The sequence below is a fragment of the Pituophis catenifer genome, unplaced genomic scaffold (genome assembly GCF_029215685.1).
Source record: "Pituophis catenifer annectens isolate HBS135680 unplaced genomic scaffold, rPitCat1.0.hap2 SCAF_2, whole genome shotgun sequence".
Classification (NCBI taxonomy): Eukaryota; Metazoa; Chordata; class Lepidosauria; order Squamata; family Colubridae; genus Pituophis; species Pituophis catenifer.
The window spans coordinates 255,109,657-255,126,644 of record NW_027256882.1 but is presented as its reverse complement, the minus strand read 5'-3'; the positions used below and the strand labels follow the sequence as shown (position 1 = coordinate 255,126,644).

At 36.5% G+C, this 16,988-nt stretch overlaps 1 protein-coding gene across 2 annotated transcripts; it reads right to left on the bottom strand.

Annotated features, from left to right (window-relative positions):
- Window positions 1-1,238: 1,238 nt before the first annotated feature.
- ARRDC3 (arrestin domain containing 3) lies at window positions 1,239-16,451 on the bottom strand. 2 transcript variants are annotated; one of them, XM_070938780.1, is made up of 8 exons: window positions 15,806-16,451; window positions 11,569-11,650; window positions 9,451-9,598; window positions 6,979-7,081; window positions 6,140-6,396; window positions 5,868-6,024; window positions 4,962-5,116; window positions 1,239-3,686 (listed from the first exon to the last, which is right to left on the bottom strand). In XM_070938780.1, exons 1-8 carry the CDS (start codon window positions 16,083-16,085, stop codon window positions 3,630-3,632), a joined length of 1,239 nt encoding a protein of 412 aa, XP_070794881.1. In that variant the 5' UTR covers window positions 16,086-16,451; the 3' UTR covers window positions 1,239-3,629. The 2 variants fall into 2 exon arrangements, with proteins under 2 accessions (XP_070794881.1, XP_070794882.1); XM_070938781.1 differs by lacking the exon at window positions 1,239-3,686 and having other exon boundaries at window positions 5,023-5,151.
- Between the last annotated feature and the right edge of the window lie 537 nt (window positions 16,452-16,988).

The window sequence follows — 16,988 nt, the reverse complement described above, 5'->3', positions numbered from 1 at the left end:
GCCTTTTAGCACTTTTGACCATGCTGTTCTCAGTATCTTCTGCCTCTTAAATTCTCTTTTACAGTGTCTTCCAAACTATACTTATTTTGGATTGTCCATACCTATACCTTGTTTCAAGTATGCATGGAACCATTTTTACTACATATGTAGTTTTGCTCTTATTTTACTACTAGTAATTTTTATAATACAAGTTTCTTAATGTCCCCTATATTTCTAGCTCATATATGCAATGGTTATACAGATACTTAACTGTTCAAATTAACTATTTTGATGTGACCTTCTACAGTCGCATCAATTTATTTTCCATTCTCATAGCGATGCAGAATATGGTACCTACAGAAAACCAAACATAAATAATATTGCAAGGCCAGTCAGTATGTATTTATATACTTTTCAAACTCCCATTAAGTCCGAACTGGCAACATAAAACCTTTTAAATTCAATGCTCAATAGCTGATGGAAATTACACAGGTATTAAGAGGATTATGTTGGATATTCACGAGTTAGATAAGGGGTCTCCAGCCCCTGGCTGCGGACTGGTCTGTGGCCTGTTAGGAACCTTGGTAGTACAGGGGTTTAAGGCACCCTGTTATTAAGCTTATTAAGACCAGCTGCCTGCAATTACTGCAGGGTTCGAATCTCGCCAAGGCTCAAGGTTGACTCAGCCTTCCATCCTTTCTAAGGTAGGTGAAATGAGGACCCAGTTTGTGGGGGCAATAAGCTGACTTTGTATAAAATATACAAAAGGATGAAGGCTATTGCTGAGCACATTGTAAGCCGCCCTGAGTCTTCGGAGAAGGGCGGCATATAAATCAAATTAAAAAAAAAAAACAACTGGGATGCACAAGTGGCAGGTGGGCAAGTGAAGCTTCATCTGCGCATGCGCAGGAGCTAGGTTGCGTGCAAAACCATTCCCCTCCCTGGTCTGTGGAAAAATTGTCTTCCACGAAACTGGTCGCTGGTGCCAGAAAGATTAAGGATCACTGAGCTAGACCATTGCTCTTATTATGTGAACTAATATATACTCAGAAGCTTGGTTAAATAAAATAAAGGTGTGGATAAACCTAACATTCTTTAAAAGCCCAGTGAGGGCCTATGTAGTAACAAGTCTACTACATCCAAGATGACTAGAAGGGTCAAACTGTGACTTCTTTGCTGTGAGTGTTACAACTGCAGCATATAATTTCAAGAGAAGGTACTTTTTGTTTCTTCAGATGAAAACCATCAAATAAACTTGCTTTATATAAAAAAAGTTTATTATCCACAAGGAAGAGCAATAGGAAAAATTAAATTGTTTTCCACAATTTGTTTTCTTGAACAGAATCTACAGAGACATATTCAGCACCAAACTAAAAACAGAAAAAAGAAAGAAAATATAGTACAAACAGCCATTGAATATAATCTATAAAGCAAACATTAAATATTGCACTTTGTTTAACATTTTGGACTTATCCCCTCTTTTTAATTGTTATTTTGAATACTGGACTACAGCTCAAAATCCAATATTATACAATGTCCAGACAATGACCAATATTTCTGAAGTCAGGGATAATAGTAATGCCGCAAGTGTGAAAAAATTAGTGTTTGCAAATTTTAATCTGATCACAATATTGGTACATTGAAATGCCAATTATTACAATATTGGTCAATCCTGCTTCAATATAGAACCTTCTATCATACTGTGATAAATGTAATGCTATGCATAACAATTGTTCCCTCATTGATTAAAACAAAAAACAACAAAAAACCCACCAAATGCCCTTTTATGCCTTTATTCCATTAAAGTATATTTTAATATTCTATGGAAGAGGGACATTCACAAAATTGTTAATGCATTTTTTAAGCTCCATCACTCATTTTTCTTATTATTCCATCATATGAAGTTTGCTTGCTAAAGGTCGAACTCATTTAAAAGAATCACTTAAAACGCGATTCATTTTATACTGTTCATTTTTCACCCTGTTAATATTCAACATGAATTGTTGTCCATGTTTTCTTAAAGGCCACTTGTGGACAAGCCTATCCTACTTGTTCTAATCCTCAAGATAGGCTTTGGGATGAGCTGCACCAATCCAAAGCTGATCTATTGATAAAATCAATACTTGGTCAGCAATGTATGAACTCAATTCTTGCCACTTGAAAATTAGAATAGTTGTTTTGGTAAAAAATGAGTCGAGTTTTCCAGAAGGCGACAGTTGTGACTTTTTATAGCATTTGTGCTGAGATTCCACCCCAATCACCTACTAGTCAATTCCTTGTAATGTTACCCATCCTCAAATTAAGCAAAGCAAGCCTGCTAATTATATCAACTATTTTACCACTAGAGTCACTTTCATTTTTAGTAGAGAATGTATTTGAAATAGCAGTCCCCAGAAAATATGTTCTAAAATATCTTAAAAGACATACTGCTCACTTGAGATGCCCTCCCTAATCTGACTAAAATTTCATTATAAATTTTTTACAAGTTTCTGGTCATGGGCTAACTATATATAAAAATAAATTTACTTTCCCTACCCATACCATCTAGCTAAGAAATCCCTATGTGAGTAACTTTATAAATCATCTACAACTTTCCTTCTCAACTCTTGCTCATGTTTGGTGCTATTGCCTACACGGGTCTTCCAGGAATTTGGCCAAACTGTTAATTATGTTTCATGTTTTGGCTAGATAATAAGAAATGAGGATGTCTTAATATATGTATGTCCCTTTTCCAAGTCCCCCTTTTCAAAGAAAACAAAGTAACAAAAACAAAAGAGGGAAAAAGAACTCAACAGTGCAACATAAACACAAGTAGCATTTCAACATTTTGGCAAGTGATGAGTTCACCTGAGATTAAGTGATTTTAGGCAGTCTGTAACAAAATTCTTCTCTGCAGTAATAGTAGAAAGGCAACAAATGCTTAAAAAGGAAGTAAGATACACACTCCTGACAAAAAATCCTATTGTTTACTTTTGTTACTTTCGCCCCTCAAATCTGTTGCTTGTCTACTATAGTAGGCTGTGAAACATACAGCAAGGATTGGTTGAAGGCATTTGATGTTTGTAATAAATCCACAAGAGGATCCAAGCTGAAGAGGTGATGCATGGATCAGTCTTATTGGGACAATTCTGAGCATGTGCATATGCAGAAAAAGTCCAACCTATATTGTTTATCTAAATAAAAAAGTCAGTGCATTTGTATCAAAGTTTTCAAAGCTTTCTTTTGCTCCTTGTTGTGCGGACCACAAACAAGTTAGAAGAGGTTAACAGTCCAACATAAATGAGAAAAAGCTGTAGTGACACTGAACTGCACAACAAAAGCATTGAGCATGTGCAAATTTTCAAATAAAAGGAGAATGTTATCCCTCTTGCAACATGGTAAGTATTTTGACACATGTGTAGGCTATTAAGGCTGCTCTTAGTATGTGCCAGTATAGAACAGAAAGAGAAAGCCCAGGTCTTCAAGCATGTAGAGCAGTCCTATGATGTTTGCTGTAGACTTCAAAAGCATAATCACAGGATGTTTCATTATTTCTCCTTTTCTTTTAGGCAATAACTTCCTTCCAAAGCCTGTTTCTATAGGACGTCTTTATCCTGAACACAGTTAAAATATGATTCAGACCCATCTCAACATTTTTGGGAGACATTCTTTCAGCGAGAGGGGCAGGATGGCCTGTCATCTGAGGTCTGATCTGGATTTGGATCAATCTAAGTAAAAGAGGAACAAAAAAAAGGAGACATCTTTAAAAACAAGGAAGAAACTATAATACTTTTTATGGTTGGTTGCACAGAAGTTGAGACTGAATGATGATGTTTTAAATTTACACGCTGCCTGATTCTCAGCAATCCTTAATTATTTCAAAATATTCAGAGTTCTTTCATTTTTTAAACTTATATGTATTTTAGAACACACAAAAACATTTTGCATTGAACACATCAAGCAGGGAAACAGTTGGGTGAAAGAGAATAGCAAATTTTAGTGCTTGGTTTCTAATATTAAATATCCTAATGTTATAATTATGACTTTTCTAAAGAACTTCAAATAATACTGAATTCCATACTTTTATAGACAGTGGCAATGATATATTTTGGAATGAAATTAAATGAAATAATGCATATTTTTAAAGCAAAAAGAGACAAAATCATTTTTTCAATAAACAATATAGTAGGATCTTCTTTCAGGAAAAAAACTATCCAAAATGAATAGAAAATATATTTATAGTAAGATAATTTTAAATAGTAAAATATTACCAAACTCTTTTTCTTTTGACAGTTGCAACTTTAAAAAAAGCCCAAATCATTTTTCAGTTTTTAAAAAAGTGTCTTTTTTATAAGAAAAAAAATTAAGACAGGATCCTAAGTTGGTCAATTCCTTCATTACAAACAACTAGCGTGGTATAATAAATGTGCTGTCCAACTGTCAATTTGGACAATTCTTCAATAAATGAGACATTAAAAATGCTAATTCTTAACTACCGGTAACTTGCATACATAGTATTTAAAACAGCATTTTATATTCAATTACAATAAAAGAGCTTAAAGCAAGCACAAACCATTTGTTTGCTTTGAATTTTTTTCATAATGGGTTATCTACCAGGCCAGAAGTTGTAGTAAAATTAAATGGGGCTTGGTATTCTATTAATATATAAATACTTGTATATTATACAATGATTAAATACAAAGTCCTTTGTTAAATCTTAAGTACACTTTTAAAGAAATAATTTCTATTGATTTAAATTATGTTCTTCTAAGTTTAATAAAAGTTGCAATTTCAGATAGAAGATAGGCATAAATCTAGCAAGGGGAAACAATTATATAACTCTGCAAGAACTATTTGAAATAGATAACACAAAGCCACAAAGTAGATATTACATAATATGTAATATGCATTAGTTCTTTGTAGTGGGACATATTTAAAAATTAAGAGAAAATACAACATACTTAAAAATAGAATCCTGGAGCTTTAACTACTTATCATCTTACCTCAGAATAAAGTGGAGGAGGCAGGAATCGAAACTCTTGGATGTAGGCGAATAATGGTCCTTGAAGTGCTCTTTCAAAGTCATCGCAAGCAGTTACAGGTGCTAGACTGGACTGTCTTTGCTCCTCAGTGACCACTTCTGCATAGCTAGGAGGTGCTGAAGGGAAAATTACACGCAGTTCGAACTATGTTCTTATGCATGTCAGAACATATAACATGACAGGAATATTAAACTTTTGTTTATATGATTTGTACAAGGCAGAGATAACAACAATTTCAACTGTTATCTGGTAGTTTTGGTAAGTAATAACTAGGTTATAAAATCTAAAATAACTAGGTTAAAAAATCATGTTTTATAATGGTACAACCATTAATAATTTAGAGAACTCTCCAAGAATAAAACTAGCTACAGATGTTGGTGAGTTTCCACATTGCCAAAACCCTTGTTTTGTATTACCAGAGTTTACTGATTAAACCATAACTGGCTGGTTTGCAAAAACCAAGTAATCAAAACCAACAAACCACTTGCCACAAGTGCTGAGCCTTTGTCAAATCATCAATATTAGGTAAGAAAAAACAATATAATCAAGTTATACAGATTTGGCCAGTTTTAGTGGTATTTCTAACAAAAATCAATGCTGCAATGTCACTGAAATTTTGTAAATGTTTTCTATAATTATATAACTTAACAGATCTGGGACTCTGTTCTACGTTTTCACCCCATCCCCAGAAAAGTCTGGGTTTTCAATCATCTGGAATAATATACTGGAATTACCTAATGAAAAAATCTATTTCTATACTGTTTATGCAACATTATTATTTAGGACAGTACTAACTACTGGTAGATACTACTAGAATAAAAGACCTATAGAAAATCACAAATAATTCAGAATGTATGGTTAAATTACCTTCTGGTCTTTCATGAAGACCAAGCCAATTCATATTCATGCTACACTGGCTGCTCACGCTTGATGTTCGGCTGCCAAATGAGTGTAAAGGAATAGTACCAATGACAAGTGGTAAATTAAGAAATAAGTCCATTGCACCTGGAATATCCACATATACCTTGAAAAGAAATAACAAGAAATTACTCAAAGCCCAATCAAAATACTCAAAGCCCAATCAAAACCTACATATATTGTATTTTGTTAAATATTAAAAGATTAAATTAAGTTCTTACCATTAGAGAATATTCTACACGGATTATGCTACAATCAAGGATGGATGGGGACACAGGTGGAATTTTTAACTGCTTGCCATTCCAGGTTTCTGTCTTCCCTGATGACAAAGATTCCCCACGCAAATTGGCAACCAGCTGTTTTACTTCCTTCATTTTCCCTTTAGCATAGAATGCTTGTGTTTGATAAATGGCAGCCTTTGGCACTACCATTCGAGATGAGCAGTTTTCAATCTCTGCAAAGATCTGAATTGGTTCACCTTGAATGAAATCAAGAATAAATACATCAGATGGAAATCATGAATCTTTTAAAATGTAAGCATTACTACACATTGATTATACTATTTTTAATAATTAAGGAAATACAAGAAGCCACAGCAATGGCAACCACCCAATTAATGTAGACTGACCCAAACACTAACCAGAAACAGATCTGGTAAATCTGTACCTTCTGAAAATCCAAGGGTTACAGGGTGGGAAATTAAAAAAAAAATTCTCCAGGAGATAATGGGCAAATATTTCTATATTGTATCTAAGAAAAAATATGGACATTTTCATTAAGTCATCAGGAGCTCAGTTGACTGGAGTCCAAGACAACTGGATAATTTTAATGTGAATTAAAATTCAAGCCAACATTATATGTATCCATGCAAATTTTGTATTTTAATTACTAAAAAAACCTTGCACATTGCAAGGGATCCAAACTGTACCATATGTATTTTTATAATCAAGTAATCATAACATTTGATGTTAACATGCAAACCACCCATTAATAGGCCACTGCACTTTATTTACCCCAGAAGAAACCAAACATTGAATTAAATTAATTAAATGTTACATACCTGGGGTATAGCCCTTCCTTTCAATTTTGGCACTTAAGGATATTGGGCCTGAGGTACAAAACCAGCAACAGAGAGTCTTTTCTTTTGTGCCTGCTTGGGGTGACTGAAATAAAAACAAAACAGCAATTAAATTTTAGCTTAGTGAAAATGAAGTAGTTTGAAGGGAGATTTTGACATAGTAAATTTCTTGTTTATTTATTTATTTGTTCGATTTATATGCCACCCTTCTCCAGAGACTCAGGGCGGCTTACAGTGTGTTAAGCAATAGCCTTCATACTTTTGTATATACCTGCTTAGTAGGGCTTTCGGGGGCCCCCTAAACGGTGTTCTTTTTTATACAAAGTCAGCTTATTGCCCCCACAATCCAGGTTCTCATTTTACCTACCTCAAAAGGATGGAAGGCTGAGTCAACCTTGAGCCTGGTGAGATTTGAACTTGCAGTAATTGCAGGCAGCTGGTGCTACTTTAACAGCACTTAGTCAGCTGCGCCACCAAGGCTCTTGTTAAGACATCCAAAAGAAAAAAAAATAACAACCTATCATCAGGATTTGGTTGAACTGTGATCTGAGTTGCTGATTCTATTATTGAATCCAGATCAGCAGCTATCAGCACAAGATGGACAGACCTGTTGTCTACCTGGCTATTACTGTATATCATTAACACTACAACAAACAAAAAAGCCATTGTCTAGAAGTATCTTAACACTTCTATGGCCTTTCCTTTTATGAATAAGCTAATAAGATAAAATATCTATATAAGTAAAATGAACTTTGTCACTATTAATTCTACCATGGAACTAATTCAGAAAAGTATTACTCAATTAGCAATTTTTCAATCCTTTAATTTTATTGAAATTCAATTATTAGAATTGAAATTCTAGTTTTCAATTATTCAGTATCTCAAGTTTCTGCAGTCAGTGTACTAGCACTGAAGAAATTACCCTGCTTAACATCTGTCATCCTCAGATGGATCCTACAGAACCACTGTCATTCTATATAGATGGAAGTAAACTTAATAAATTAGTAGATGGGAAGCTTCCCATCTTATTGAAAGTATTTGGCCTAACAATTCAGACAAAGACCAACGGCAGCATGATCCCAACTATATTTATTTGAGTGCAAACTTCACTGACTTCAATGAGGTCTGTTTCGAAGTAGATAAGCTTAGCAATAGGGTCACTGAAAATCCCAAATCAGTATGACAATGTGGTTCAGCTGAAGGACTTCATTTTAAATAGTACCAGATCCTATTCATATCTACCCAGAAGTTCCACAGTGCTAAATCAGGCTGTGATGCCTTGCTACCTGAGAATAAATTTCACTAAACTTAGTAAGGCTTCTTATACAGAAACACAAGGACGGGCTGCCTGCTTGCATTACCAGTCAAATAAAAACGTACTGATCAAGTGGAACTTGATTTTGGACTAACAACATTTGGACCATACTGTTACATGATGGAAGTACATCTCTTCGATTTATGTTTTAAACAGTGAAGTTTAGGATCAAAAAGCAGTTTAACTGTTCTTAAATTGAATTGTCAATTAAATGTTTAGTGAATCTTTAGCTCCAAATTACAAATATATTTCTTAAAGCTAAATTGCAATGGAACTTATTTCTTATAATCACAGACTTGTCCTGAAGTATTTAAATCATTTAATTGAAGTTGGCCTCATTTAAGCATTTATTATATGAAGAGATACCCCAAATGGTCCATATTCTTTAACACCATTAATTTAAGGTTGTTGTAGTCCCTGCTCTAAATCCATCAAAACTAGTAGCATCATCTAATAGTGGTTGGGTGGTTCCAAAATACTATTTTTTTCAAATTATGTATGAAATGGGCTTTATCTCAAACTTACACAATCCACAGAAATATTCCTGCTGATTGTGTTGGGTTTTAGACAAGGCCCTATATCATCCCAAATAGGATTTTTATCCAAAGCAAAAGAACCCTGTTTCAATGGACATTTTCTCCCTGTGTTTCATTTTCAAATATTTTTAAAGAACAAATAATGGTTTTTGATCAGATTGAAAGAATCTTAAATCCCTGATATATTAAAATAAGTATGTTAAGATAACATACAGAATTATGATCATTTCTCCCCACTCGATATGTAAATTATCAGTAGTATAATAAAGAATAATGCACTGCAGTACAATTTTTTAAAAGGAACATTTATTTGCCAAGCTGCAAATTCTAAGGTGAAATTTGTTTCATCAATAAAACTGTCCCATATAGAAATAAAGTTAATCTTCATTGGAACAGTTTAATATATTAAAAACAAGCAGCTTAAATATTATTATTACTCAATATGCTACCTGGGTATTACATTGCATATATCTTAAGCATTCCATTGATTTGATTATTGTTACTTTTATCTATATGTATCTATATATATAATTCAAGGGCCATGTGTGATGTTATTTTAAAAAATGCTGCTAACAAAGAATTAGTAATTCTATCAATTCTTACCAGTAATGAAGGAGTGTTGATATCTATATGTTCAAAGACTGTAAATTCCTTCTTTAATTTTACTGGTAGAAGCCAAGGCCTGTGCAATTCTGCTTTCACCCAATAGCGCACACTGCCATGTCTGCCTTCAAATGAGGTAGCAAGTGGTCTGTTCAGGACACAAATGTCAAAACTAAATAAATCTTTAGCTCTGTTGTTGTTTAACGTAAATATACAGACAAAGTAATAATTAGTAAGTTGTACTGTACTGTTAATGCATCATAGTATATAATGAAATGTTTATTTTTAAGATTCCATGTTAAATTTGTTTGGGAGAAATATCTCTGTAGTTGAACTGATTGTTAAACAGACCTACAAAGTATGACCATATTGTACTAGAATTGCACTGAAATATGCTACGAGGATACAACTGCCCAGTATAATTTGGTTAAGCAGAAGGACTTACATTTTCACTCTTAAGTCCCATTTAGCAGACTGGGAACTGTAATTGAATTTAATGTGCTCCAGCTTGAATATATTGGGAATCAAGTTAAGAGATATGTTAATTTTAGAAGAGATCACTTTTTAAATTTAGAAAAAGGGAAACCATGAAATATATAGGAGGGCCATAAATTGCTTTTGCAGAGTTATTTTCCAAAGGTCTCAATTTATATATGAGAATTATTTAAACCAGAGACTAACTTTTTAAAGATGCTTTTAACTTTAAAGACATCATGTATAAAAGTGTACAAAATATATTCTTTTAATTCATGTAATGTCAGGCATTTTAATATTCCAGATCTGTGCCTTTCATTACAGAGAAGAGAACAGAGTTCAGGTTTACAAAGTTATTTTACTTCCTTCCTTTCAGTTAGTATTCTTAAATGAAAGTTACTATGACGATCATTATTGAGAATTGCAGACTTTTCTATATTCTGGTCTTTACTGAAAATAAATATGTGCTCAGTCAAAAATAATTTATTTGCATTCCCTGGCACCTCCCATTAATGCATTTATGCATTTCATCCATTTAAGTTCATAATTATGTTTAAAACATATTGATTAAAAACAAACATTATGAAATGATGAAGTTTCCAATTACTTCCATACTAATTCAGAAACATATGAATTAAATAAATTATCTTACTTAGTTTAAAAGTATATATTTCTACAACTTCTAATTCATAAGTAGTCTTAGTTGAGATATTTTCACTGAATATATTTGCTAGTGATAATTATATCTTTAAATCAAACTCCAGAGAGTTTGTAAAATATTCTAGTTGGGGTAATTAAATTTTGTCACACTGCCTCTTTGGGAAAAAACCCAGTAGGAAGCAATGTAGCCTGCAAATTCTACACAGGTTACTAGATACACTGCATAATTTTAAAATGTGTGACAATGATGTATCATATTGCTAAAAGGTTTTCTATCTCATAACAATGTACAACTTCTTTAACAGAAGTTTCTTTTTCCTTCTTTCCACATTCTGGCTTTCATTATAAATAATTATCAAATAATTCCATTTTAAAAATGGGTATATTTCCATGTAATTCTCATTCTATTTTTCTTTTCCAGTATATTACTAATTTAAAATATTTTTAAAATGTTTAGAATGCATCTGTGCTGAAATAATGGCTTTTTCTTGTTTTGACCTAATCTACTTCATCTGCCTAACTCTTATATAATCTGTTACTTTATAAATCAAGAGCCATTGCTAACATTTATATTTTCCATATCACTCATACAATTTTGTTCTACGTCTTTTTAACAGGTATGTTCAATGGAAACAATCAGCAATGTAGTAAGTTTTAATTCAACAGGAAGCAATGCCAATATCTCTAAAAGCCTAGTGAACTTGTTTGAAATTAAATATGTAACAACTGAATAAATGAGCCACGTTTTTAAGGTCGTTACTGGTAGGACAGCAGTTGTCCTGATTTTTCATGATTTTGCCACTTTAAATCAAAGCAACCTCTTGTTTATAAGGACAATGTCCCTGTAGCATATTTTAGTGCAATCTGAGTGACCATTGAAAAGGGTTTTTTTTTTCCTCCATCCTATTTCTTTCTTTAAGTTGCTTTTTATAGATTTATTGCAGGGTGACCCAAATGTCATGGCTGAGTATTCTATATACTTACGTCTGTGGAAGCTCAAAGCTGAATGCATATTCATGCCGTCCTGAATGAATGATATGGAGGCCTTCTTCAGAATTATCATCATCTAGAAAGGAAACATTCAATATTCTAATTCACCTTTAAGTATTTTTCTCCTATCATCCTATACACCTGTCACTGGTGACTCTGAAAATATATATTTAACAGTAGTATAGTTGGTAAATTCTACATATCTATCAGAAAAATCTTTTTTTTTTTCAGTTTGTTTCTCACAAGCCAAAGAAAGAAGATCCAAGGTTCATTTAAAAAGGAATTTCTTTCCGACTTAGACTTTGCTAGTATTACCATAAAAGGGATGGGCAAATTTCTGCTCTACACTTATGAACCGGTTCTTTCTTTCTTTCTTGGAATTACACTGCAAATCCAGATCCTATCCTGTCCTCGGAAATAGTTTTCTCAGGCCAGGGCCCAAATCCTTTATAATGTAGTCCTAAAAGATGAGAAAATGTCCTAGGGGAAAATAATACTATTGGCAAGACCAGTAAATAACTTCTCCCTGTTAACATAAAAAAAAAAAAAAGAGCACTCCCGGTTAACAAGCCAGAGAGCACTGTTATTGATGTCTTGGAATTGAATTATTCAGGCAAGGAGTGAATAAAATGTGTGACAATGGCCTCTTCCTCTACAGCTTTAGGAAGAGCTGCTTCTTTGCCATTCTCAAAAATTATACATATAGGATTTGGCACGAATTGAAGCTTACAGATCTGGGCTGCAAAAATCTGGACCACCACTAACCACACGACTTCATTCCCACTGGTATAGCTGACGGCATCTTCAAAACCCCCGTTCATTTTACACGCGGTTTATTTTATTTTTTTAATTTAAAAACCAACTATACAGATGCCTAAAATCGTGTTTTTTTGACATTTGGTTCACACTGACCCTGTCCCCATTTATTATACTGAAAATCCCACCCCCCCTTCCGCTTTCCTCCCTCTCATTCTGCCAGCTCAGCAGTTTCCCTTCAGCTTTCGGAGTAGCAGCCGCCGCCGCCGCCAGGCTGAGGTAAACAACTGCTGGGCTGTCAATCACAGACTAGTCTCGAGCAGGAGAGGACCGGCCTAAACCGGTGCGAGCAGAACCCCAGCCAGCCGTTCATATGCATACAGTATACATTGCTCGCCCGGCCAGCCTACTTGCTCAGCAGCTCCGCCCCTCCGCCTCGCTTGCAAACTGGAGGCGTCATGAAGGACCGAGAGAAAGGAGCAAAGGAAGAAGGAACTGTTCTGGCGTCCTCGCCTTCTGGTTGCCATTCTTTGGGCAAGGATTGGCAAGACCGGTTTGGCCGTTCTGTGAAAAAGTGACCAAATTTGGGCAGAGTTTATTCGCCCCCCTGGTAAATTACGCAAAAACGTAAAGAAGTACAAATACCGGAAAGGGGAACGGGGGAGGAAGAGAAGAGAACCGAGGTTCCTCTTTGCAAGCCTACTATACTTCACGGTTTGCTTTGGAGTCTTGAGCAGTTGATCCGGATCCCAAATCATTAGATAGGATGTAGGAATCCAACACCCGCCCTCCCCTTTTTATACTTGGTTCCAAAGTCACGATCCTGCGGAATGAGAATCGATTCTGCCATGAGAATCGCCCTAACGATCTGTCTCCCATTTTAGGCAACAGGGAAGGAAAGCTGGCAATTCTTCGGGCAAACTAAAAAGATCTTTCGGAAGCGATGGGCTTTAACGCCCAGCTAGGACTCGCTGTTCACGACACCAGATTGTGGGTTCAGGATTGCGAAATCGATACCCAAGCAAAAGTAGGGCATTTTTCATGATTGTTGCTGGGGTAATTGTATTAATAAACGCAAAACTTGGTGAAATAAGATGGCCTTTGCTATGAAGGATTTTGAAACCCACCCCTTCCCCGAAAATCGGTTATGCACATCCTTTCCTTGCAGGCACACAACGCATGAGATCCTCATTTAAAGTCCACCCAATTTACAACCGAACTGAAAACGACGTGGCAACAAGCGCTTGCTGCACATCTATGCACGCACGCTTCCCTCCAAAATAAGCCCCAATCGTGCCGGCGTAGTAGAGAATGAAACCTAGGCAGCCCTAGATTCTAGGCTACCCAGAAATTGAAATTGAAGCCGCAACCAGCAGAGGTAGCGGCTGAGGAAGACTTTATTGCTAACTCCCAAGCATACGCCAGGCTTTTTTTGCGCTGGGCCAAGAGTTTCTTATATTGCTGCACGGATTGCACGCACACAGCAACGCCAGCCTCGCGTGGCCGAGGACAAAGGACCGCCCTCCACCAAAGCCATCCAGGAATACACATTCCGACAGCACGCGCAACTCCACTTGAGGAGCAGCAGAAGCTCCGCGAGCTAACGAACCTCGGCTCTTAGTCCCGCCCCTCTTTATCGGCTCCCCACCTCCCAATCAAGAAGTGGCATTGCCTTAGCAACAGCCTAACAAATCTCTCCGGGCCAATGACTGTATGAGCGCTGGGCGTGGCTTCGGCGAGCATGCTAGGCTGCCGGGTTCTTTCCTGTCTGCTTTCTCAGCTAAGCCATCGGAACTCCCCCGCTTTGGTTTTGGGGGGTCAACAGCCTTCGAAGCCGGTCGCCGTCGGCATAACGAGGCGGCGAAAAATGAAGAAATTGAGCCACCCCGTAGAAGGACAACTCAGCCTTGTATACGGCTCGGTTACGCGTATGGGCTTGGGTCAAGGGTCCCGACCCTACGAAGCGTAGATTACCATCGGTCTTTGTTTCTTACAAATAAATACTGATTTGAAAACCCACCCTTATTTAATGGCCACAGAAGCAGGTGCAATCACAAGGGCATCTGAAAAGCAACTGGAAATCGTTTTCCTTGGGTTCTAACCTGACTTTTCCCGGGAACACTTACACACGTATTTGTGCAGTTCAGTGAGGGGGGGGGGAATTTTCAAGCCTGCCATTATTAATGGAAGGGCTTGCGTTTTGCACAACCGCTGGAGGAAAGCTGTATTTTGTTCTCAAAATGATTCGCAATACGCAAGTTTTGCCTTCTTTCTATACCTTTCAGATAAGCTCCCTCCTCAACATCACTTACATTTGGGAGCAATTCCATGGAACTTCTTTCAGATAAAAAAACAAAAACAAAACCCTAACATGCTACCGAATTAAGGCGAATCGTCTAACCTCTCTTCTCCTATCTGCAGCAAATTTTCTGCATATATATCTATATATATAAAACCAAGAACAAGCCAAAATTACATAACCTGCTTTAACATTTTCTTGTGCTAGGAATTAAGTCATCGCCACCACCTGACGCGCCTAACCAATCTGCTGTGAGGAGCGCCACCCCTCCCTTCTCCCTAGTACCGGTCCCAAACAGGATTGAACCGCTTTTAACAAAGGGTGGAAACTTCAGAAAAACAACCTTAGACTCTGCTATACTTCCACTGACACCATTTGAAACAATAGATTAACAATCTGGAGACTAATTTACCCTTCGATAAAGTATTTTCCCTTTGCTAATCTCTCTCCCTTGGCAGATTTCTTTGCATTGGCACCGTCAGGTTCATACATCATAGAACTCCTCAACTTAGAAAGGATGCCCTACTAATTCAATATGAGGGTCATTTAAGAGTGGGGTTCCCCTCCCCAAAATAGCTTTCCCTATGTCTCGACGGCTGAAGCATTACAGAAAAATACGGCGAAATTTACCAACTTTTCCAGCCTCTGTAAATGGGAACACGGATCTACACGTGGGGTGCTGAAAGCAAGTGTCAAAATAAGCCGCAGGGAGCCCTTTCTCTATCAACAATTCTCTTATCCTAAAGACATCACTGATCTGCTCGCAAGCTCTCAAGAGTGGATTAATAAATCAGTCTTCACATTTTTTTGGGTCATCAGATACTTAAGAACGAATTCCAACATATATCCTTCCAGAATCAATAATAATAATAATAATAAACCCTACCAGCCCTTTTGATCTACAGTGAAAGGATCTCTATAAAAAGAAAATGGGGGGTGGAAAAAGTCTTTATGGAAGCACTTTATTGCAGCTACACCAACGATCCCGGGGTTCCTTCCTTAATATAACCTTGATGTTTTTCACAGCTCTATACGAAGCTTAATTCTGAACTTCGATGCAGGAGAATAAATTCCCTTGCATTAAGGAGCTTCTTTTGAATAACTACGCTCAGGATTAAACAGTAGGTCTAAGGTTGTCAGAACTTCACATTCAAGAAATAAAAAAATAAGACTTACCTCTTTCGTGCCCAATTAAGATATCCTTGTGATTGAAGTATTCTACTTCTTCAGTGTAATTCTGTGTGTAGGCAGTGTTGGAGCCAGCATTTCTAGATTCAGTCCAGCGTACTTTCGCATGTCCCCTTGCATGGATTTTAAGTGATCTGACTCTAATTTCTCCAGTCACTTCTAAATTCACCCTTCCTGAGACTGTATCCCCGCTAGAATAGACGGGAACATTGCTGTCATTAAGACAGTCAAAGCTTATTGTCAAACTCTTCACCTTTCCCAGCACCATGTTACTAGTTTTTTTTTTTTTAATAATAAAAGTCTATAAAAATACACTATAAGAAAAAAAGGGGAAAGGAAAGTCAAGATCTCATATAAAAATGCGATCTTCACTTGACACTGATCAGTTTCTCTGCTCTGCGAAAAAGGCTGCAGGCAGGATCAGTGTGATCTCTACGAGCACTTCATCGGGGATTTCTTCAAAAGTACCAGCATTAGATGCTGCTCGCAGCTCCTGCCCGCCAGCTCTGTGGTCTCTCTACAAAGACAAGTAGTCTGCCGCTGCCAGCTCATTTTAAGCTTTGTGGAAAACAACCACAGTGCGCATGCGTGGCGCTTTGCTCCTTTAGCGTAACAGGGCTGCTGTTCTCCTAGTTCCTTGGTGGAAGGAAGATGATTCACAGCGTAGGTGCTTTGCCTTTTATAATGCTTGGGAAAGAATCGCTGTTTGCTCTAGAATGTGAAAGCAATCATTGATCAAAGCACGGTTGCAAGTCTGAACTCCAAACAGGTGGTACGTGTTAAAAACCTCAGCGTTGCCAAACTGAGTGATTGGGGAAAGGAAGAACGTAAAGGGACAAATCTCTTCTAAAGGATCTTCTGAAATAGTTGGGGGGACATTGTGTCATGGTGCAGTGAGTTTAGCATTTGCAGCTTTCTCCCCCTCCCCGTAACGATTTAACTAAAATTAACTGGAAAGTAACGAAAGAATTGAACGTAGTAGAATGCATCAGTTTAGCAGATGGAAGCATAAACCAGCCGTAGCTAGATCTTCACTTCGGTCAAATTTTGGTTGGAATTTCAAACGAAAAAAAAAAAAGACCGATAGAAACTAGGAACTGTTCTCTTTATTCTCCTGCTGCTATTAATTTCCAAACCTGTATTTATTTAGTGCATGGCTCCAAACATGGAA

Excerpts from the sequence above, each read along its gene's own strand:
- ARRDC3 (XM_070938780.1), bottom strand. The coding sequence starts at position 16,085 with ATGGTGCTGGGAAAGGTGAAGAGTTTGACAATAAGCTTTGACTGTCTT. Across the intron at positions 6,397-6,978 it reads AAGGAAGGGCTATACCCCAG|GTGAACCAATTCAGATCTTT; the intron begins GTATGTAACATT and ends ATTTCATTCAAG. Across the intron at positions 5,117-5,867 it reads TCTTCATGAAAGACCAGAAG|CACCTCCTAGCTATGCAGAA; the intron begins GTAATTTAACCA and ends TTTTCCCTTCAG.